At 48.4% G+C, this 22,868-nt stretch overlaps 4 protein-coding genes across 4 annotated transcripts; 1 reads left to right on the top strand and 3 right to left on the bottom strand.

The window, feature by feature from the left end:
• Positions 1-405: 405 nt before the first annotated feature.
• EDB82DRAFT_521491 (uncharacterized protein) lies at positions 406-2,402 on the bottom strand (the record flags this gene model as incomplete). Its single annotated transcript, XM_025728511.1, has 4 exons — positions 406-979; positions 1,041-1,278; positions 1,328-1,627; positions 1,745-2,402. The coding sequence occupies 4 exons, from the start codon at positions 2,400-2,402 to the stop codon at positions 406-408; spliced, it is 1,770 nt and encodes a 589-aa protein (XP_025588524.1).
• A 4,675-nt stretch (positions 2,403-7,077) lies between these two features.
• Positions 7,078-10,047, bottom strand: EDB82DRAFT_86991 (uncharacterized protein). The gene has a single exon (XM_025728489.2). The coding sequence runs from the start codon at positions 9,728-9,730 to the stop codon at positions 7,124-7,126; it is 2,607 nt and encodes an 868-aa protein (XP_025588522.1). The 5' UTR covers positions 9,731-10,047; the 3' UTR covers positions 7,078-7,123.
• Positions 10,048-10,920: 873 nt separating this feature from the next.
• EDB82DRAFT_86979 (uncharacterized protein) lies at positions 10,921-11,994 on the top strand. The gene has a single exon (XM_065610067.1). It carries the CDS (start codon positions 11,081-11,083, stop codon positions 11,747-11,749), a length of 669 nt encoding a protein of 222 aa, XP_065465814.1. The 5' UTR covers positions 10,921-11,080; the 3' UTR covers positions 11,750-11,994.
• A 1,998-nt stretch (positions 11,995-13,992) lies between these two features.
• Positions 13,993-15,754, bottom strand: EDB82DRAFT_86968 (uncharacterized protein). The gene is made up of 5 exons (XM_025728478.2): positions 15,200-15,754; positions 15,081-15,145; positions 14,602-15,025; positions 14,486-14,548; positions 13,993-14,436 (listed from the first exon to the last, which is right to left on the bottom strand). Exons 1-5 carry the CDS (start codon positions 15,667-15,669, stop codon positions 14,118-14,120), a joined length of 1,341 nt encoding a protein of 446 aa, XP_025588521.1. The 5' UTR covers positions 15,670-15,754; the 3' UTR covers positions 13,993-14,117.
• Positions 15,755-22,868: the final 7,114 nt, after the last annotated feature.

Genomic DNA, 22,868 nt, shown 5'->3' on the forward strand with positions numbered 1-22,868 from the left:
AACACGCTGACTTGTGTCTTGTCTTTCATTAAGAAAAAAACATCGCTAATTCCGCTACGGTAATAGGTCACCCGTTTAACACTGCAGTGATCCTCCAATCTTGCCCTTGCGCCCCATAAAACCACTTCCAATATCCGACCGTATCCGTAAGTGCGTGGCCCAATAGCCCAGGCAAAAAGCAACCAGAAACGCCTCCCAAATTGTTGTCGACCTTGTGCAATCTCAAAAGCTTGCAGCGAACTCCACTCAAAACCGTGTCATATGCCGTCCTTTATATCTGTGACGCGAGAACTCGTAAATCGTACCCGCCCAGCATGTTACCAGATGCCAGATTATTATGACTCTAAAGAGTCAACAACTCCTGCGTTATTCATCCTATTCCATCGAATGCACCCTGTGGACAAGCTACCACCTCTGATTTGAGTGGTATGGCATATCTGGTGCGGTTTCGTTGTTTCCCAGACCTTCGTAAGGCGAACCAGTCTGCACTTGCAAAGGGTTTCGAAGAGTCCTAGCTCTCGGGCGTTGGTCCTGCGCATCTTGTGAAGGATATGGAGATAGCTCTGGCAAAACCGCGGGAGGCAATTGAATTTCTGCGCTGCGATCTTGGGCTGACGTCGACACTACATTCGCATCCTGAGCGTGACCTCGTCCCCATTCCTGGGGTTGTCTTTCCATTGGCAATTGTTCAGGTTGCGGCCGAATGGAGGGTAGTTCAACAGCAGGCACAGTGGGCTGTCGGGGTGTCTCCATGGAAACTGCTCGGTTGCGGGATTCGGGAATCGATAGAGCATTGTGTGTGTTTGAATTGTCATGACGTGCTCTAGTTCGGCGGTGCTGGTGTTCAACGCCTTCTCTTGGTGGCGATCTTCTTGCTGCTGTTACAGCGTGAGGCGGAGAGCCATTTCGTCGGTCCGCACCTGTAGGGTGAGCTCTGAGATGGGCCAGCACCTCATCCGGCAATTGTTGAGCTGCCAGTCTGTTGAACGCATTAGTTGATTGCTCAAGTGAGCAGTTCATACCAGAATATCTTTACGTACCCGGGATTGATGCCTCTAGATCTCATGAGATTCATGAATGCCCTAGCAGAACTGCCGCCTTGTGTCTTTGGTTCCGCATGAAGCTTGTCTCGACAGTAGGGACAACTATCCGAGTCTTCGAACCATTTCTTGATGCAGTGGTCACCAAAAATGTGTCCGCATTTGGGCAAGCGAAGAGGGGCTTCTTTAACACCCTCAGGAGTCTCTACACAATATTCATTGTAGCAGATAACGCAACCTATAAATTATCAGCCTCCACTTCAGCTCGAACATGAGTCATTTCTCACTTCTGTCTGCTTCCGGCAACTCTTCAAGCTCAACACTCTGAAGTGATCGGAGTGTCATCTTGGAAGCCACCATCTTTGTCGACACGGAGCCTCTTGCGATTTGCATTTGCCGAATAAAGACTTCGTCCGACTCTTGAGAGGAATCCGAGCCACCTGGACTATGGAGTACATAGTCGGGAGGGCCATAGTATCCTTCGTCCTCATCTTCACGCCCGACTTCTGTCGCCATTGGACGTGATGAGGTTGACCTACGCGGTCTCGGATGAGATCTACGGTATCCGGTCGAGGGAGGGGCGGGTCCTAGAGGGAAATATTAGCATCTGCAAGCCGTGCACAAAACACACAGGGCTTCGCAAACTCGCCCCCTGGTGTTACTGGAAGGAAGCATCGACGTATTGGCAACAGAAGGGGACTTACTGTTAGGAGAAGGGATACCGCCAAAACCTCTGGCCGCTATGGAGGCAGTCGAAAAATGGCTTCGTCTTGTTGATACTGGGTAATATGGAAGAGGTGGTTGGGGAGCTGGTGCAAAGCTTGAAAAATATTGGTTGCTGTAGCTGTGTGCGAAGTTTGCTCCAGAGTCGGGATATGCGTAGTTTGGGCGATGCATTGAATTGGCTTCTGGGCCCGGCATAGGTGACTGCCAGTCCATGTGTGTGCCACTTGGGATTTGATTTGCGAAAGCTGTATCATGGCTGTGATTGGCAATGCTTGCAGGTACTGGCGGAACGGCGAGCGGCATGCTGCTGCGATACGACTGAGGATGGCCACCTAACCGTGGTGATATTGGCCCATGCATGCTGCCTGAAAATGGACCAGAAGGGGGCAGGCCTTGAAGAGGTGGTAACATAGCTGCGTGATGGCTATAGGGATCCGGACCAGAGCTGGGCGGAGGCAGTCCAACTTGGTGTGAATAGATGTGAGGCAGGCTCGGGGTTTGTGCTTGCCATGGATAGGGACCTGGGTTCTGTGACTGCGGATGGGATGCCCAATAAGTAGAGGCAGAATGCACTGGATCGTAATGACCACTGGGCCGGTGGTGACCATTTGATGCGATATAATCCATGGGCTCCATCACGGGCAAACTGGTCTAGATCTGACGCGATGTCGGCCTATTCTTGGCTTACTGATAGTGCAAGTCGCTCGCAGAACACAGGCCCACCTGCAGCTTATTGAAGCTACAAAGACGAGCAGTATCGCGGTGGGCAGGTTCGACTTGGCCAGCTCTTGAACAGCACGAAGTTTGAGGGAGAGAGGTTGGCGGAGGACTGATTGCACAAAGGTCCACGTAAGAGATGGATGGATATGTGTATTCGTATTATATCAGTGTTGGACTAGTACTATTGGTAGCACGCTGCAGTCACAGAGCGGTGATCGGGGGACGCAGAAAGGTTGTGGTCATGAGACCATAGTACCCCGGACGCCGAGGCAGGGCAAGCAGACGGATATAGTCAGTCTTTGAAGAGACAGAGTGAGACCGACAGTCAGAATCAGAATCAGAGTGAGAGTGGGAACGTGAGCAAGAGCCAGCGAACGAAAAGTTGGCTGTTGATAAAGCTAGAGAGGACGAGAGCGGCTAGGTTTGAGTATGACTATCAGTATTAATGCGTATGATTTGATTGATGATGAGGGGCAGTCGACTGTTCGTTATCGGATATTTGAGATAACGCCGATGACGACGTAGTTTCAACTCTAGCGGCGGCGTACTGCGACGATACGATGATGAGGCGGGGGTTTGTCTGGCAATTGTGTGGAAGTGTGTTTGCGTCGTCGAAGTCAACCACAGGGTGAGTGAGAGTGGAAGAGGGGAAGAGAAGGAAAAGAAGTCGAAAGATACGGAGGGAGAATATGGCAATAATATGGTGTGGAAGACAGAAGAGTTTTGGTAAGAGAAAAGTAAAGAAAAAGCGAATGCCACGTCTTGTGTGGAAGAAGAGACGAGATGAGACGAGACGAGACTCCCTACAGTGACTAGGACCAGGCAACGGACGGTGGTGATGCTATGGGTTGATTGCAGGGACAGGTCAAGAGAGGCCGGCTTGGTTGGGGTGGAATTAAAATGTACGGTAGGTAGGTAGGTTGGTTGGTAATGGGCTAGGTAAGCTACCGTGCGATGTGCAGTGATGGAAGGTACGATATGGCGTTTTTGTCAGTGTCTTGCACAAGCTGGTTTTGTCAAATCCCGGTTACGGCAAGTAAGGGAAAGATGCCGATCTGGGTTGAACCTGCCTAATATGATACTGTTTAGAATATTGCGTTGAGTTGAGTTCAGTTGAGTCACAGTACAAGACAATAGTAAAGAAAGATACAAGTGTAATTGATTCATAAAAAGGTTTTCACCACCATTGCCTTGCCGAGACACGGCTTCATTAATCATAAGAGTCAAAGGTGGAGATGAGAGGAGAAGCAGAGGTAGCGGCGGCAATGTATTGTAAAAGTGCAGATGCAGGACTGGGCAAATGCAGGCAGGTAGGATATTGGAAGAACCCGGCAAAAGCCTAAGAAGACAGACGAAATGACATTAAGTGGAAGCTCGGCTTCAATGGTGGACGTTTGCAGGCGTACGAGGCGTCTAGGTGGTGTAGCATACCTTAGCACCCAGGTAGCAGGTAATAAAATGAATGCCCGGCCTCACTTGGCTGAGGACGGCACAAGTCACGATACAGGTCAGATTCAGTCTACCGGAAGGGGTGCCTGTAAGAGAGGGGAAAGAAAAAGAGAGGGAGAAAGCCTTGTTTCCCCCAGCCTGGCGCATTTATTTAACTCCAGAGAGGGGGAAAGGATAAGAAGAATGAGCGTGAGAAACCCTGGCAAATACATACCATAGCCGGGCATGTTGCATTGTTGGCAATCGGGTAGTCGCAAGTCGGCGGATGGATATGATGATCAGATTTTCATTTGCATTACATTCAACAACTCAAAATGTGCCGAAAGGCCGACTGCAGGGTCCCTTGTAGCTTGAAGGTAAGAAAGTTATCAATGCGGGACTGCAAGGGAACCGAACTAAACAGGTTGGCGGAGTTATGATAAGCGCAATGGCCGAGAATGGATCATCGGGAACGAGTATCAACATACAAATGCACTTATCCGGAGACTGGGAGACTTAGGTAGGCGGGAGCAAAAGAAATAAATAGTAACAAATGAACAAGTCGCATATGTTTGCATCAACATAAACAACAGACGGGTATTACGTTCGACTCTGATTGTGAACAAAAAAAAACATCCCACTTGGGTATCCCACTACTCGATTCGTACAGTACCTCCACTTCCAAGAACGCAACAAGCCGATCCAAAAGGAGTCATTTCTGATTCATGCCCATAGTTGTGATGGTCATGTGAAAGCAAAAGTCTAGCCGCCAACTCAGCTGCATGCGCAGGGTAAGGAAGAAAGAGGACAAAAAGAAAAGGTCAAAGCCCGAGACGACCGACAACGCAACAGTCACTTTATTAGCCAGTCCATAAAATAGTCCAGGCCCCCAATGGCCAAGGATCATCGATCAAACCAGCGTACTGAGAACCTAGCTCATGGCTTAAGCCCAATGGTCACTAACATCATATTTTCTACGTAGCCTCGGCGTGCACATGATGCGAGGAGGCAGCAGAAGCCATGATGGATGGATGTCATGGTCAAGGCTAATTATTGGACGGTTGGAACATATCCGTCCAAGGATGGAGTTAACTTTAGGTTGTGGGCCTGAGTCCTTAGGTGACTCCACAGTGGAATGCCACTGGAAGAGCTCCGTTGCATTGCTCAACATGGCTTGCTGAACAAACTCTCAGTCACGATTGATGATGGTATCCTCCATATAACAATACTATAGGCTTCAGCTGATCATGTTGAGTATTCGGAAATAAAATAGAGAAAGAATACTTTCCACTTATCTCAATTATAGTCTCTCAGTCTCGGCAAAGATCATAAGTACCTGTCTGAAATTTGAAGAGCACTCCACTAACCTACAACCAAGGTAACTGGACCTATCATATGTCAGAAAATACTCTACAAGGAGTCATGAAGGTACTATAAACAAGTTAAATTTATCAAAATACATAGAGTTAACATACAGTATCCTGCAGTAGCAGACAGACCTCAGCCAGTTACGTAGAACCTTCATTCTTACTAGAAACATGACCCATCATGCGAGTGTCCACCGCATCACATCACATTACCAATGATAGCACACAACACATGAGTCCACATCTACTGGTACCAAGTATAAAGATCTAACCCACTCCATAATTAACTATGTCTCTTAGGTTAAATATGAGAGTGAGTGACCACCAAAACCCGATTACGAAGAGCCATAGTTCGAACTAAACCTAACCGTCGTCAACCTTGCGTTCCTCTAACGTTCGAAACTTCCCAAAAACCCATTCAAGTCTAGCTGCAGGCATTCGATATGTCGCTCAGTACAATAAGCAGGAAACCTACATAACCACATAAGAAGGGTTCTCATTACTTACTACTGACCTATCCAAATGCAGTAACGCCTCCTCTTCACTTAAGTCCGACTGCATCGTTACGTAAAATACATCAGAATAAAGGGGGGAAAAGCCCGATGACCTGTCGTTGATGATCTGCCTATCATAAACTCACATAACATTTGCTTCCCTTTACGAACTCTCCTGCATTAAACGAAGAGGGATAGTTGTTCGGCCCGGGTATCCATGAGTAAATAATTATATACATATGCGTGTTTTCTTGACGGCACAGCCGAGCGGATACCTACCGCAATAGCAAACACAGCACAGCGCAGCATAAAGAAACCTACACAATATAGTATTCCCTGGCAAGCGGCATTACTACTTCAAACAGTCACCGTGTAATTTCCACCTTGCAGATAGTAGAATACTTGAGCAGTCCATCCGAATAAGCGACAAAGTGGCTCAGTAACTACCCGAAACTCTGTCTTTGAAAACACGCAACACAGATAAGCATTTTGAAATACGAGTAATGTGCTCACGGCAACTTTACAGAGCACTATTTTCGTTATTCCATAAGTTAATAAAATTGTAGCAACAACATCTACAATCATGGTATGGCTAAATCTGACTTATGCACTTTTCAACTTGCCCATCTACAACTTAATCGAATCTACAATCTCCGTGCCGTTAGCATATCTGCTGATTACTTAAAGCCTCAACAACTGCAACCACTTTAATCTACAAAACGAATCAAGTCAAGCTCGAGGATGCTGAAAGCATCGTCACACGCAAACATTTCATTCGTCATCTCCCTTGATCAAATATCATTGACAACCGTGCACGCTCGGAGCTGGTTCGTTTTGGCATTTTTGTGCTTATTTCCTATTCTAGTTCTTTGCCGAGACTCGGCTCAATAACTGGGAACAGCGCACAGCTGATACATAAATAGCCATCCCCCAGGCACGACATGTAGGAGGGAGCGTGAAAGCATACGTCAATGCAGAAGCCCTGTGGTTATTTACCAAGCTCGGAAACAGGCCTTGTATTCCCTGCTTTGTCTCATGGTGAGGTAAGGCCTCATTGCTATACCGGACGAGAATAGCGCTACATGTCTTTGTTGCACGCCTCGCCAATGCAAGAGACAGAGGATATTGCCAGAAGATGCAGAACCCTCGCCATTAGGCCATTCGCCGCGGCTCACAACGGCTTCCGTCCGGTCCAGGTTGTTTGTGCATGCTGCAAGCACACGCCTATACCTCCACCAACGCCTCGGAGAAGGTAACACTGCAGATAGGACTCATTTCCTTCCAAGTCCAACAGCTAGAGATCTGGCCACAAGATGTTTGCTTACAACCAGGTATCCGCATCCTGTTTTCATTTCTTGGGCAACCGATACTTCCCCCCAGCTAACTCCAACTTATTCTCCGCCACCTTTTCTGCCAGAAATTCTTGCAGCTCCTCATTGGTCCACGAACAGCCGTCAGGAATCAGCATCTTCATCATCATCAACATCTGGCCAAGCGGCATAGTTGGTGCCGAGTTTGTCAACATGCCCACGATAAACTGCCAGTACACGGTACGCCGCTCCTGCTCCTTTGAATCGATCTTGGGTTTGCGTGGAGACGGTTGGCCACCGTCAGCATCTTGACTATCGTTGAGCGAATCTGATTCTCCTGCCTTGTTTGCGTCGTCAAGTCGCTCCAACACCATGTAGGTTCGATTACCGATATCACGAATCACTCTCTTGGAGACCCAGAATTTGAGGGCAAGCCCAAGAAGATCTTCATCGATCATGAGCTGCTGCCATATCCCGTCAAAAGTCCGCTGTGTAGGACCAGACCCTCCTTCATTGTTTTCATCCTGAAATGCGTAGATGACTGCAGCTTCGTATGTCTTGCACTCGAGCTCCACCGACCGATCTTCAAAGTCGAGTTTGACAGTTGCCGAGCCTAGCTGGTCCAGCCAGTTGAGTTTACGTGATGTTTTGAGCCGTTCGAACCCTTGCTCGTATCTCTTTTGCATTTCTGTGATAGGCGTCGGTACTGCGAACGGCTCCTTGGGAAGACTAGGCCAGAATAGTCGTGATAGGATCTTGGAATGGTACACGGGTGCTCCGGGGTCGTTCAAAGTTTGTCGGATGTTCTTGCCCAGGACTGCATCAACTCTCTTCGAGTCTTGGATATCCTTCATCATGACATCGCAGTTTTGTAGAGCACTCTCACCAAACCGCTTCTTGAGAAGGCTCAATACCTTCGTCTCTTGTAGAAAATTTACCTGATCTGAGAGGAGTCGCTCCGCAATAATCAGCTGGAACTCTTTGATGAAGATGTCCTGAGAACCAAGTGCATTGATGAGAGTGCCAATAACGTCCTCATTTCTCGGTCTCTTGTAGTTCACACCCGCGTCCACAGGGTCAGGAACCCAGGTCATGTCGTTCCAATCAAGATCCTCGTCCTCAACCTGACGCCGTTGTTGTTGGGAGGCCACATTAAGCAGTACTGCTAGCTCCGCCAAATTTGCTTTCCCTTCCTCTGTATCAGCATCACTGGGGTTGGAAAGCAGGCCACCAACAACGATTCGAATAGCATCGTCCCTTTGGCAGAGATACAGCTGTAGAGCGTGAACTACACGGTCAAGAAGGACTTTAGAATGGTCCAAGGCGTGGAATGTACGGATCATGGAGATGTATGTTTGAAGGATATCGGAGGTCGACCTGCCAGGATGAAGAAGCCGCTTCTGTAGAGCTGTGGAGAAAGCGTCAGTCAGTTGTAGACGACGCTGTGGTGTTGTGACGGCGAGACGAAGATCCTCAAGGCCACCTCTACTCTCGGGCCACTTCAATGCAATGTCAAAGAGTTCCTGGATTCGCAGTGTTGCAAGGCGTCCTATCGCGATATTCTTCCAGCACTCTACATCACTCCATGCGATGTGCGTTTCGAGGCGGCTAAAGACTTCGACGGCAAGACGCCCATATTGGTTCTCGACCCATTCTGAAAGATGACCCAGACAACCAGAAGAAATACTAGCGGATGGTGTCGCCGGCTGCGCTGGCACTTCCCAAACCCCTGAGTACGATATTCGAATAAAATCTTTCATGCTGGCATCCATAATTTCTGCAAACAGGACCTGGAACTTTTCTCCCACTAGGCCAACGTTTTTCAGAGATTCCAAGAGACCCAACAACTCTTTGCGAGCCGCCGATTCATCCCCTTGCGACTCTAGGTACAATATAGATCCATCATAACGCTTGCCTGTGCCAAGATTCAGACGGATAAGACGTCGCAGGACATTGGTCAAAGCATCCGTCAGGCCTTGGCATAGAGAATTGCCTATGATAGCATGCAGATCTCGGCGGAATTTTGAGAATGCTGCGTTTGAGGAAGTCTCATCTTCATAGCCTTGTACGATGAGAGTCAAACCCCAGTGATACTGTCTATGAGCTGCCTCAAGAGTTGAGATGCTCGAAAGCAAAACTTGTGTCTGATCGTCCTGACTGGCGCAGGCAGCCAGCAGTGGCATAACATGGTGAACAAAGTGCTGGCGTACTTGATGCGTATGCCATAGTAGAATGTCTTCTGTTTGAGTCGCCCCAGGTAAGAAGCTGCCAGAGTAGAGAAGCAGGGCGATGGAATCACGAACACCCAAGTCGACCTCTTGCGACTCTGGTGGTAAGGTCCCAAAGGAATCTTCCACGGCCACTGAAGTTGGCAACTGTATCTTGGAAGTGACGATATGCCATGCCCGATCCCACCTTACTTGATCATCAGCATGATGGAGAGTTTCATGAAAGAGTGGTGGCGGCGGTGGTGGGGGAAGAGCATGCTGAGATGACGACGCGTGGGGACCTCCAAAGGCAGCGCCCTGATCAGTGAAGGTAGCGATGGGCGTTGAGTGAGGCGTGGGTGAAGAAACGTCGGTCTGAAAAACGGACCTAAAGACCTTTTGCTTGCGGACTCGATATTTCGACGCTGTCATGGCCATTGTCGCATAGTAGAGTGTGGTCTAGGCAGGGGGTGAGAATGTCAACAAAAGACTTGTTTTGGTTGTTGCTAGCGCGTGCGAAAGGCGAAAAGGCGTGTGATAATTTGCACAGGGTAACTGCCGTTTACGTAACGTGTGCTTACATCAATGAGTGGAGAGGTATGACGGGCCGTGCTTACTTTTTGAACATTGGAAGGCCCACCCAATCAAGATTGAGGCGGCCGACTCACTTACACGATTTACCCTGTTGAGGTTGAAGGATTCAGTAGGACGAACTGTCTAACCGGATCGAACCGATGGCCATAGACTACCTAGATACGTACCATGGAGTGCCGATGCTTTTTTTTCGTCTGCTATAGTTGTTTATTGTGTTTCAGATAAGGTATACACTTTCTCACTGGACGTTTCATCAGTTAGCGTTTTGACTGGAGCTAGAGCCAACCAACAAGTTTATCATCGAATCTTACTAGGACAAGATGACTTTTAGATTGACTTTGATGTCGGCAGTTTGATGTCAGATCTTCATGTTTGATCCGTAGCCCCACAGTAAATGGTTTAAAATTGAAGTACGTGCGGTGCGAGGAGTAAGGCAGACTGGCACTGACTGACTGCTAACATATGTGCCGAGTTTCATCACAACTCAGCCACAAAGGATCGAATACCTATATCAAAGTTCAGGGATGGTTTTGAGTACCATCCTGGTGTTGCTCGAGTGGATAAGTATATGTACGTACATACAGATCACATCCCGGTTAGGGAGGAATAAGCTAAGCATTCTTATCAGGGGCACAATTTTGGCGAAAGTGTAATCATGTCCGACTCGGCCGATGAACTTATATTGTCCGGCTCCGAAGGATAAGGACAGACAATCGTCGTGGATCTTCCACGGATTAAGACCTCCAGCCGAGATCGTCTCGTCTACCTTATTGGCCGAGACGTACTGTAACAAATCGCGGCTCTGAACATGGTTCGATGCATAAAGACTACTGGGATGCTGCTTGTTGGAGTGCTCATCCTTACTTGACCGCATAGACTTAAACCCAACCCAGCTATTAGACTATCCGGATGGAGCAGGCCTAAACGATCCGGTCGGACAATAGAAAAGCGAGCGATCTTTTTGCTAGTTAGCTTTGTCCTGTTTTGCTTGGCGTTGACGAGTCCGCTTACTAGGAGTTCAGGCCGTTCATACCGGTCGAGGAAATTAGCCTGCTACTCTACGCTTATGGTGTAAGATCATAACGGAGTTTGCCGTTTAGTCTAATACCATTCAAACTAATTAGTCCACTTAAGTTCGCCGAGACAGCATGTTACAGGAAAGGCGTACCGTCTGGGCAGTCCTTATTCTCCCGTATGCATGTATTTTGCTTCAACCAGGTAACTACGAATAAAGAAGAAAATGTTATTTTACTGTGTGCAATTTCCAGTTCGTTGGAATCTCGGAATCCCCGGAACCTGGAAACCCCTCTGCTGGTTCATTGTTTGTTGTCTGTGTACCTGCATCTGGCAAAGAAAGGGAAAACGCGGGAACAACTCCTATTATCGCTCGCTAACTCCGTGCAATTACCCTTATCGATGCTAGCCTACGCATATAGTTATCCACCTCCGCGTTTAGATTATATTATTCTGAATTCAACGTTGAGTCCTGGCTCTCCCAGCCCTATCCAGAGTTTTTATGCCTTGCCATTGCTTGGGGTAACATTCTGCAACGGTTCATGTCTGACCTTGATCCTTCAAACATTCTTGCTTTGCCCTATCACTCATGGCACCTGCATCAGGGTTAATTCATTTTGCCAAAAAAGCAAATCAGTGAAATTCAGCCTAGGAAAACCGGGTTATAGCATGATAGCAACGCTCGATTTGTCAAGGATGGAGCGTTTCGAACGCGTTCTGTTGGTACAAAGCTCTAACCATAGGGAGTCATCCGAAAAAGGAAGGAAACATGACCTGATGAGTTTTGACTCTGAGTTTTTTGATCAAATATTGACGACGATCCGATCCACTGTGACACTTGGCGGTTGACCCATCGACGTGGTCACGCACGGTTTCGATTGCTGTATCAGTCACCACAAGTGAAGGACCACGTCGATGCACACATTTGTACTGCAGAGTAAGACAAAAGAAACGATAGAGTAACATTGGCATTGTCAATGTTGCAATAATAATGTCATTGGGGGCTGTGGCGTCGTAGATATATGGGTAGATAAATATTCCCGGAGTTTTCTAACGATATGATTTTCCAGTTGCTCTAGACATACTGAGTAATAATTTATAATTTATGAATTTCTTAGAACCTTGGAGATGCAAATATCGCTACTATGTACTACATTGGAACTGTCCCGACTGTGAGGATACTGAGAAAACACCCTTACCCACAGAAGAAAAGTACCTGATTTCTCCACTGTAATTTAGCCCTACCCAGTAGGTCCTACTACTAACGGAAGGGACTCTATCCGTACCAACTAACCTGAGAGCCAGTTACCTCGCCTATCCTAGTTAAACAACCAAGTGGACGTTAAGAGAATAAAGTGTTGGTCGAGCCTTGCGGCCTTGTTACGATTCATTCCCAGTCTATTTCCCTTAATCGCATCCATCGTGGGCGTTGGTGCTGATGCTTATGTTTCCAGGCAGGGTACTGCAAGTTTAGACTCAACTCAGCTTGTGCCAGAAACTGAGTTGCGTGTTCCAGAAACCATGTGGCTGACACTTTACCCCCCGTTTCATGAGAAGATCCCATGCAATGCACATGCCAATATCCATACCAATGCCAATGCCATGGTAATCCGACTGTATGCCGTGGGGGTGCACCAACGATGACATTCTCTCCTCTCATTCCATGGGGGTGGTTGTATTAAGCGAAGGAGAAAATGAGAACTCACCCCACGCACGCAACGAAGGACAAGGGACAGGGGGCGCTTTTCATTTCCATGGGTCGCTTGTCCTGACTGAGACAAAGCCTGAGCCCTGCTGGGCGGATGATAGTGGTTGCGCCGGTCGGCCGTTGGGACCGACTCGATCCGAGCTGCCATTCGTCAACTGACGCCGGGGGGACGTTGCAAATCTTCCGTCTTTTCGTCCAAGTCTGTTTTCGGGTGTCCTTTTTTTCGGGGCCGAGGCGGGATCGGATACGGGCCTACGGTCTAATATCTCTACCGGTTCCTGAGAACCATGTCAACCAATGTGCACATCCATATCACTTTTTCCTCTGCGCCTCTCTGTAACTCAACTCGCTCATTTACACGGTCAAGGTGCGTTATCCTGTAAATAGAACAAATCGATATCAAAGTGGCAGTACTGATCCTACTGTCTTATATCACTCATTTGTAGCCCACATCTCTGCTATTTTTGCAGCGCGGCTGTGCTGCCAACCCAACCAGGTAAATCGTTGATTAGCTTACTAACTTCCTTGGAGCTAGTTAGACGTGGCAGGGATTGACTTGAGTGCCGCGACGATCATTTTCTTTCCACTCGAATGGCTTGCCTTTCCCAGCAGTCTGGGGCATCCCCCTCGCTGGACCATCAGCCTGTTTCAAACCAGTCCTCTCGTTCGATTCTTGCATGCTCAATTTGCCAAGTCAGTCTCCAAGTCTAGTCTTACTGTAACATCAGCCACGTAGTTAACAGCCAGAAAGAATACATACCATGGCCCAGCACGGAACAGACTTGCAAGTCTTGACGCTAAAATGCTTTTCAACTGCTTACATACCATCGTCCTATGCTCTAATTTAGCACGACCCTTAACCAGCACAACCTAACAAGTGCCCCCTAGCTGTCAGTTCGCCGAACCTCACAGTAACAGCCAAGCGCCCATTCGTCCGTGTCAGAATCTCAAATTTCATGGCATAAGCTTTGTTGTAGATAAGCTTGCATATCGCGAGCTCTTTCTATTGTACCGAAAAATAATTGTTACATAGAAGTGTAGAAAAAAGAAATACAACAAAACTCCATGCCAACCAACCTCTTGTAGGGTATTGGTGAAAAGAAGGAGCACCAGATTTTGCTCAAAACAGACTCCGCAACCAATATGCTCCAGAGGCAATCCAATGTTTGCATGTCCTTGCCTCAACAGACATCCATCCCAACATGCTTCGTGATGCGTACCATTCCTGGTCGCACTGCACCTGTTAACAACAGCAGCCATCCCATCTAGGTTTATTGTGAGATTGAACCCCAAGGCTAAAAATCATTCCGTGTATCCCCCAAAAGCCTTCTAGTCAGTGACCAAAAACATGTAACGCCGATCCGTCCAAGCACCGCTGCTGATGACTGCAGCCTTCAGTAAATAAATAAGTAACCAACGCCCAAGGTTGCTCAGTTTGAGGCTGAGTTTCCAATTTTTGAAGTAATAATAGCATCAGGCGTTCTCCCGATGGTTTTGTAAGCAGATGCCTCACGAGTTTCGTCGACCTTTACACTTGTCATGGAGGAGATGTCCGTTTCGTGCAGTAGTTCTTGTAAACTCGGCTCCGCAGTTAGGGCATGATGCTTTGGCGGCCTGTCCCGATTTCTCTCGCTGGTGGCGTAATAAGTTGCTGAACGTTGAAAATTGTCGCCCATTGCACCCATGTTCCCAGCATCGTGGCTTCGGTCGGCTTTGCACCACTCTCACATGTCCGTCTTGCGAGTTTGCGCTTCCGGGACCCATGACGGCTGGCAGCTGGTACATAAAATTGACGTCCTGGCCAACAGGCGCTGGCGGTGATCGAGCACTTTCTTGAGTTAGATACAATTATTAACATGTGAAGATCAGAAGCTTACCCATATTGATTTGATCCGGCATAAACAGATGCATAATCCACAGGCATATTGTAGTTTGGTTGTCTATCGCAGATTAGCATGGTCCGGGCGCCGCCCTATATATGCAGGGGTCTTACAAGCTTTGTGGGTAAGTGGTAGGGTATACTGGTGCTGAAGGAGGTTGCTGGTCTTCGAGGGTCGGGCTGTAAGACTGCAGGTATGTCGAACTGCTCATTGAGGTTGGAGTGTCGCTCATAAGGGTTACGGGTGCAGGGGCGGTGGTATAAGCCGAAATGCTCATGGTGGCCGTCGTACTGGGTAGTCCCATTACTGAAGATGAGGAGTCGGCATAGGAGTTGCTGTTGGCACGGCGCATTCTGCTCACAATCCTCGAGTCTCGGCGTGCCCTGTCTGATTGTCGTTTTACTTCTCGTTGGTCCGTCGAAAGAGCGAATCGAGGGGGACTCGATGTAACTGATCTTGACTGTGGGGAAACATGCCCCATTGAAGACAGTCCAGGGCTCAGCAAGCTACTTCCAGAGGCACTTGATTCGAGAGGACCTGAAAAGCTGTCAGTTAGTGATTTGTGAGTGAGATAAAGGTGAGTGTTACAAACCTGGCCATGTGAAAGCTGATCTTGGTCCCATGGTGAAAGCAGGATCGAACTGAATAGCAACAGTACTTAAGAGACAATATTAGCGCCTGCCTTAGTGTTGAGATATATAATGATAGTACCTCATACTGGCTGATCTTCCTGAAGGACGGCAATTTGATGTTAAATGGTGGTGGCTCTGGTGTGAATGGGGAAGAGATGGCCCGGACCCCTCCTGCAGTTGGTCTGAATGGTTCCACGTTGAGTCAACACCGGTTGAAGCCAACGTAGGAAACTGAGAATATGATTGAGAGGCAGGTGTGGGTAGATAAGAAGACTCGGCGCTTGACGTGTTGAGGTAGGGGGTGGGTGATGAGTAATGGTTTGGCGAGGAAACCGAAGGTTGGTGGGATAGCCCAAGTGTGTGAGTCTGTGGCGAGGTACTGATATTCGAGCCGAGTACAAACTCTCCGCTAACAGATACCTGACTACTGACAATAGATCTGGCGGGCGGTGAGCTCAGGTTGTCACAGTTTCCTTCTGTTGAGGTGGAGTCCATCTTGACTGAGGATGGAGGGGACGGGGGAAGGTAAAGAAACTCGGATTGAGACATACGGAAAAGCGAGAAGTTATGAAGCCGATGATAAAAGATTTGGGTGTTGTTGATGTGAGGCGCCGATGCGATTAATAAGTGTGAGCTGGGCAAGGGATCGGGGATTATAAGAATGCCTTGTGTAGTTGTTTAGGATCAAGAAAGTATCGAAGCTTGGTTTGGAACGTTGATCTATCTATGGACCTCTGAGCCCCAAACATGACCAGGGACAGGATGCCGACTTATATGAAGAAGGCAGTACACTATCCTTCCGTTGAACGTGCATGACGAAGTGAAGGAACTGACAGAGAACCCTCCTTGAAGACTGGAGTGACATGGAGCCATGGGTACAGGGCAGTACATGACTAGGGTCTGAATTGCAGTGCTATGGAGCGTGCTGCGTGGAGCGTACGCTGAGCAATAAGGAAACATGCTGTTGGCAAGGATAACAAATGATTGCGGGAGTGGCACCATGGGAAAAAGAGTGATGGGGGAAAGAGCAAAGCTTGGAGTATGAAGGACTGGGGGGGCGTGTTGGGAATGAGAGATCCGTTAACTTAGTAGGTAAGTGAGCGAGCCATCGTCTAAGGGACCTATGGTGGTCACGGCGTTAGTATGGGGCGTAGCGGGGAAAGAAAAAAGAAGCACCCATTGATAGGCTCTTTTGGAGTTGACCAGCAGTGTGTTTAGAACCCATGTCGATTGCCCTACCAGGCCATCGAGGTACCCATACGACGGCTAGCTGACATGGGGGTATGAGTGGGAGAGAGCGCGCGCACCTAACCCACCTTGAAGGCTCCATCCAAATGGGTGGGTTCTTTCTTCGTCCAAGTCAAGCGGGCCCATGGATCAATCACTCCCTACTCGTAACCCAAGTGAAAGAGAGGACTGGCATTATGAGACGACAACCGACAAGTTCTGAGATTGGGCCAGAGCAGGAGCCGCACCTGGCGGGTATTTTGGAATAATTCCTGACCATACCAGTTTTGTCGAGCGATGAAAGGGTGGAGAGGCGCGACGCGATCCAGGGTACGTCAGAATCGTCAGTGACTTGTTCTGCTTCTGGCTGTTTTGGAGAGAGGATTAATTGTTTTGCCTATCTGACTGCACATTAACCTAACGATCGCCTATACTCGCGTATGCGTCTGGTGGTCCCGAGACCGAGACATGGATATCATTGGCATTTGCCGCTGTTCTTTTATCCAAGTATTGTGTATATTGTGTCATGTCAACATGTGTATCGTGTTTATCTGGACACTAAGTTTTGCACGCCATGAAAAGCAAAGATACGCAAGCCATGTGTGTTATGCTTTGCAGACGGCAGTTGACTGACGTCTACGGGTTAACGGTTATCGAACGTTTCCTTGGAAGCAGAGATGCATGTATGTACAGAGGCAACAGAAGAAAGGCGGGAAGAATCCTGAGGAAGCCGTGGGATTCAGATCCTTGCGCTTCGCTTGTCCATGTTGGAGTGAATGGTCAATATAGACGAGAAGGAGCCATCTCCTTGGCTGTGCGGAAAACGCAACTTGTTATCCGTTCCCTTCTGAGGCCCATTCCAGTAATATAAGCAGTTTCGACCCAATTGATTGAGTAGAAAAGAGCGGGATCCAATTCTGCTCCCGCTTCGCCAAGAAGAATGGCACATACAGGACCCAGGCACACTGTAGGGGCCACGCAGTCTCATCGACTCTGAATCTCAACCTACATCATTAATTCCAAGTTAGACTGGTTATGGAAATAACGCGGCCATGACATGTCCCGAGAGAGTTTGGCTGGCCTGTCTACTGCCAAGAATGGTTCGTCGTGAGTTCTGGGTGTCTCGGCAGGCCATTCAAAACTTAAGCGATAAGATAGGTAAACGGCCCTGTGAACACAATAAATGGCGGGTCGATAGCGAATCCAGGGCCAAGGTCGCGGGCTCACGATGGGAAAGAGCGGTCCACGAGCGATCCAAGGGTCAGTAAAAAAGGACAAGACAATGATAGTATAGAGGGGATAGGGGAGGGTGGTCGGGAGCACCCCCATCCAATGTGACCGTACAGATACAGTAGAGTAGCAGTAACAGTACTGTAAGTTACAGCGCAGGTAATGAGCGTAATGCCCTGATGTACCCATCGACCGGGGGGCTCATTCAAAGACGCGCCCGCTAATTAGGCATGTCGTTGAATCGAATGCCGTGCTGTGTGGTGGAATTTGTCGGGATGACTCGCGGAGTCCAGTGCCGTGGACATGCTGGTTGCAAAAGCAGCCATTTCGAGTCTCTGATCTAGAAGCAGGTGCATGTCAAATCGTAAACGCCTTCCGCTTTTGGCGCCTAGTAGGATGGGTTTGTCTGCACAAGCGATGCGGGAGGAACACCCTAAGTCGGGTAGGGGTACTCTGTAAGGTGCTGCTGCTGTATTAGGTTGGGCTGGGTTGGGTTGTTGACCGTAGGGCAGGTGCAACTGACGGATATCTATTCCATGATTAGACGCCATTGACAACCCAACTGATGCTGCGCTAGAAGGATGAACGATCCATGTCTCCATGTCGCCTGTTCCCTAATTCCCCTAATTCCCCGCTGCCGCGCAATTGAATGGCGACAGGCTCTAGGCCTTCTATCATTCCTTCCCTTCCCTTTTCTTCCCTGCCAGTGGGCGGCCGACTCTTGGCTTCTAACGTTAATCCAATATCAGCCGGGATACGTTACAGCCTTAACCCGGCAGTTTTATCACCTGCTTACTGTACTTTACCCTTCAGGGCTTTGGTTGACTCTGTCCGTGTTTATCATCGTCGCTTTCACTCTCACAACTGGGTCCCCCGCTCTCAAGATACCTACAGAATGTAACACAACAATAGCCCAGGATCGTCAACGCGGATGAGTATCATTATCACGCACAGCATAGCCCCATGATCGCTTCGACTTCCTCGTCCTTTTCTTGAGAGGGGTCCCTGGCTTGCCAGCCTGCTACCTACCTGCTTACTATACACGTTCGCCCCCATTGGCACCTTGTCATCCAATTATCTATTCTCGACACATGCCTGCTGTGCACAGTACCTACAGTGCCGTACAGGCAGGCCGCAGGTGACAGAAATAGGCTCATGCAAGCAACCACAGGGCTGCCATATGTTGTTATAAGCGCGAAAGTCTATAAATCAGACTTCCGTATCGGGTAACCACCGGGATGCTGTATACCCTCCATTCCATCTTTCTGATTCTCAGCTCAGCGTGAGGTCACTTTTGCGCAGTGATGAAACTCACCTCGTCGTGATTCTTTCTCCCATCGTCAACCTAGGACAGCATCACTGAAAGAACTTGATTTGGGCTCTCGGCCGGTTCTGATTTGCAGATCAACGACTATTGCGAGCTTAATATGACCATGGACCAGAATCACAGATCCAAAATGGCGGACTCAAGCATGCATCGGACCGATGCACCATGACAGCCCTGAGCGGGTGCAACGCTGAATTGGTAGCTCCACCTGTATCCTGACAGCAGATGGTGACTTGGACTCTTCAGGCTTGGCACACAGCTGCTCGTATAGGGGTTTTTCTAATTGGCTGAGACTCTGGAAGCGTCTAATCAACCCAATCGCCGATGTTACATCGATGACAGGCGCGCAAAGACTTGCCAACGGGAGGCGGAGCGGGGATCGTCCTGGTCCCAAGGGCGCAGTGGAACAAAAGGACATTGACGTGGATCAACAGCCTTAGCGTTTGGCCCCCGACTGTTTGGACCCAATCGGAAGAATTCACTTGAATCACAGCTTTACCCAAAGAAACACTAGGTGTGACTGTCTTCTAGGTCTATGCTGGCTGGCAAACCTCATCACGTTGCTCGTGGTTTGCAGGTTTTCGCTCACTTTTAGCCCCCAAGCGATAATATGGCTCAAGCATCATCGAATCGAACTTGGCAGAGCTCGAACAGTTGGTCAATCACTCAAATCCATCTCGGTCTCACAGATTCAGCAACAGCGGTTGGTTTCTTGGTGATGTTGCTCATCCTCGCTTGAAACATTGCACAGCCTCTTAATTGAACTCGCTTGCTTTGAGACGTCGCAAAAATAGCTATAGAAATGGATCCCTGCATGGTAGCTCACTCACTCATGTCAAATCTTACATGCTCATATTGTACTTGCTCACCGTCACTATTACCGAGAATGACACGCTTGAGAAATTGACATGCGGGCCTCTGTTGATATCACGATTCAGAATGCAAGTCCAGATGGTGACCAAAGTGGGATGAGCCAGCAAACATCGCAATTTTCCCCCTTCACTGGTAAGAACTTTGTGTCAACTTGAGTCACTTTGTCGGTCGACTTTTGAAGTTTTTGAAATAAGTTAGCAATGTGTAGGATCATTCTTGGATCATTAACACAACTGTTTATCTTGCTTCTGCGACATTTTTCTCCGCAAGCACCCAGCCAGTGGAGAACCTTACGTCCAAGATATCATCACTTGGTACGGGATGTTAGCTCGACTCATGGATTCGCATTTCTGTTACTGTTAATAACGTATAATTTATCGGTACCAGACACACATACGTATACAAACAACCATGAGTTTGTTGATTCATGCCAAGCTTCACCAAGTTAGGGGTAACGCTAACCAGTTAGAGACAGCTCAGCCCGTTTTGTATGCAAGAGCGTGGCACGTTGAGCATCTATCAACCGGCCCAGAATTGCTTCTTGCAATGAGCCTAATAACTTGCAAGAAACGTAGTCAAACATTGCCAACAAGAACTAGTCTCAGAACTGCTGTGTCTGGTCTGAAGCTTGGTAGCTGTCCAGTACTGTTGACAGAACTAACAACTTACGCGCGCGGCATCCCCACCCTCCCCTTCCCTTCGTTTTGACACAAGCCCAAAAGCTAAGACATCGACTCAAAGAGCCGTCAAACTAAAAGCACGAGCACACAATTTGAGGACGCCACGCATGTTTCATACAGGCCACGGTTCCGTGACTCTATGGAAATTCTCCGGAAACAGCCCTAGGGAATGATCAGCGAAACGGCTGCGATCCCTTACAGCACTAGATCACACCGCGATGTCCTCCAGTCGAAACATGTTGTCGTCTTCATCTTCTGGCTGGGCTGGGCGTTGACGCGGGCCAAAATGGGTGTTCAGTTGACCCGAAGCTACTACTGCAGCTTGTATAATCGGCGTAGATTGATTTATTTCGCTGCCTAGAGAGACGATCGATTCCCTTTCAGTATCAAAGGGCTTGTGCATGATGTCTGAGTCCGAGGGTGTGCGTAAGGACCAACATCACAAGGCAAGGCAGACTTGAACTTGAACTTGGATCTTGGAAACTGTGGTACCTTAGTATCTCAAATGCCTGGGGAGATCACGGCTTCTCCATAACGCCGTGATTATCCCGATTCGCTGATAGAGTGTTGTCTTGAGCGTTACGAGTTTCATCGGCCAATCCTCCAATACCAAGCAATGACGAAATGAAGCTAGAGTCGATTGAAGCCAGAAGCAAGGACGCCTTTCATCTGGCCTGACTCGGCGAGTTCCATGCAACAAACATCATGACAGGCTGTACATGCCATATTAGTTAAGCTACCTGGTCTCGGCAGTAAATGCTCGAGACGCATGCTGGCCATATGTCGAAGATCGGCTAGCTCCCATTAGCAGTTGACGTTCACCTCTACTGTCAAAGCAAACCCGCAATCCCCCTCCCGATCATTTCGAGAACAAGGGTCCTGGTCTGGTTTCACGGCCGCTATGTCCATTCACCACGCTATCATATCGGTACAGTACATCAAGATACTTATAAGCTTAGCCTTAACGGCTACTCCGGCGCCGTGAAAACCTTAGCACGCACTAGAGAATATTCGAAGAAGGTTGGGTTGGTAATAAACTCATCTTTGACGTTTAATCTGGTCTCTTTAACGTTGACCTGAGTCGTCGTGTTGTAAGTGCCGGGATGCTCGTCTCTATGTGTCGTCTACAAGGACAACCCGACGGTACGGGTATTCATGTTGCTGATCACTCAGCATCCTGGTCATAACCGACTCGGTCCCGAGCTGGCTGGGCAGAGCTTAATCCCTGAGCCTAATAACATGGTCCCAACCCCCAAACTGTGATACAACACTCAGAAATATGATGTTGCTTCCTTGCATCGTATGAGTTGCGAGGCAGTGTTGGTTGGTGAAACACTTGATGCGTGAATTCTCTTTCGCACTATCAGAAAAGAAAAGAAGAACAAGGTACGTATTGTGAACAGTTGTTGCCAAGAGCACTGACACCAATTCGTTTTCGTGCATGTAAGCGAAATATGTCGAGCTCTTAGCCTGTCCGGGACTTTGGTAGGACGTCGTTCTTGTCCACGCCTTTCGTACAACGCATTTTATTGTTCTCAAGTCTGTGTGTCTGGTACGAATGCCGGGTCTCCATAACATGGCTTGAGGCTAGGTATATTCTAAGTTATCGACACAGTCTACAGGGCCTGGTTACACGTGTGTTATCGATCTCTACCCGAGGAACACTTGGATAACACTCAAACAGTCAGTGTGCAAAACCTGGAATGTCCCTGCCTGTTGACACTGTCAATTGTAGCCCTAACTAGTGTCAATCTAATGCCAGGGCAACTTGTTCAAAGAAACATGGTCCGGCTCCTCTGGGATCGAATCCATGCGTCGAAGCAATCTTGAGATCTTGGCGGATATTTGCGGCAGCCGTTTTGTTATCATGACAACCATAGCGTTATTCCTGTCGATCTAAACTTGAACTTTTGAAACTAGTGATGGGACGAAGAGAGCAAAGCTGTGTTCAAGGGGGCAAGACGGAGCTTAAAATGATCCATCAAATTTGATTCATGGTAAGTACATGAACCGTAAGGAGCTTGGGTCTCAAACTCTAGATGAAAGGTCTACTATACTAACAATCTGTCATAGAAAATTCCGATCGATCAACATCAAGAGTTCATATTCTCCCATGGTGTTGGATCTTCATTTTGCCACAAGGTGATGCGCATACAAGAGCGTTGATAGCTGTCTGATGCCATTGTGGCAAGCCGCTAGCTCAACGATGACGGCAAAGGAGTCTCGGTATTCGTTCCGGACCTGCCCGTCACTACTCTAGTGTTCCTTTGCCGTCTTAAGCCCCTATTGCTGTCTCTTTACCCATATCCGCGGTACTGTGCGGTGCGAATGGTGAGGGGTGGACCGAGGAGAACCACCAACACGAATCCTTCGTGCGTTTCTTGCTTCTAGTGGCCGCATCTTTGTTTTTT

Source organism: Fusarium venenatum, assembly GCF_020744135.1.
Source record: "Fusarium venenatum strain MPI-CAGE-CH-0201 chromosome Unknown EDB82scaffold_1, whole genome shotgun sequence".
Classification (NCBI taxonomy): domain Eukaryota; kingdom Fungi; phylum Ascomycota; class Sordariomycetes; order Hypocreales; family Nectriaceae; genus Fusarium; species Fusarium venenatum.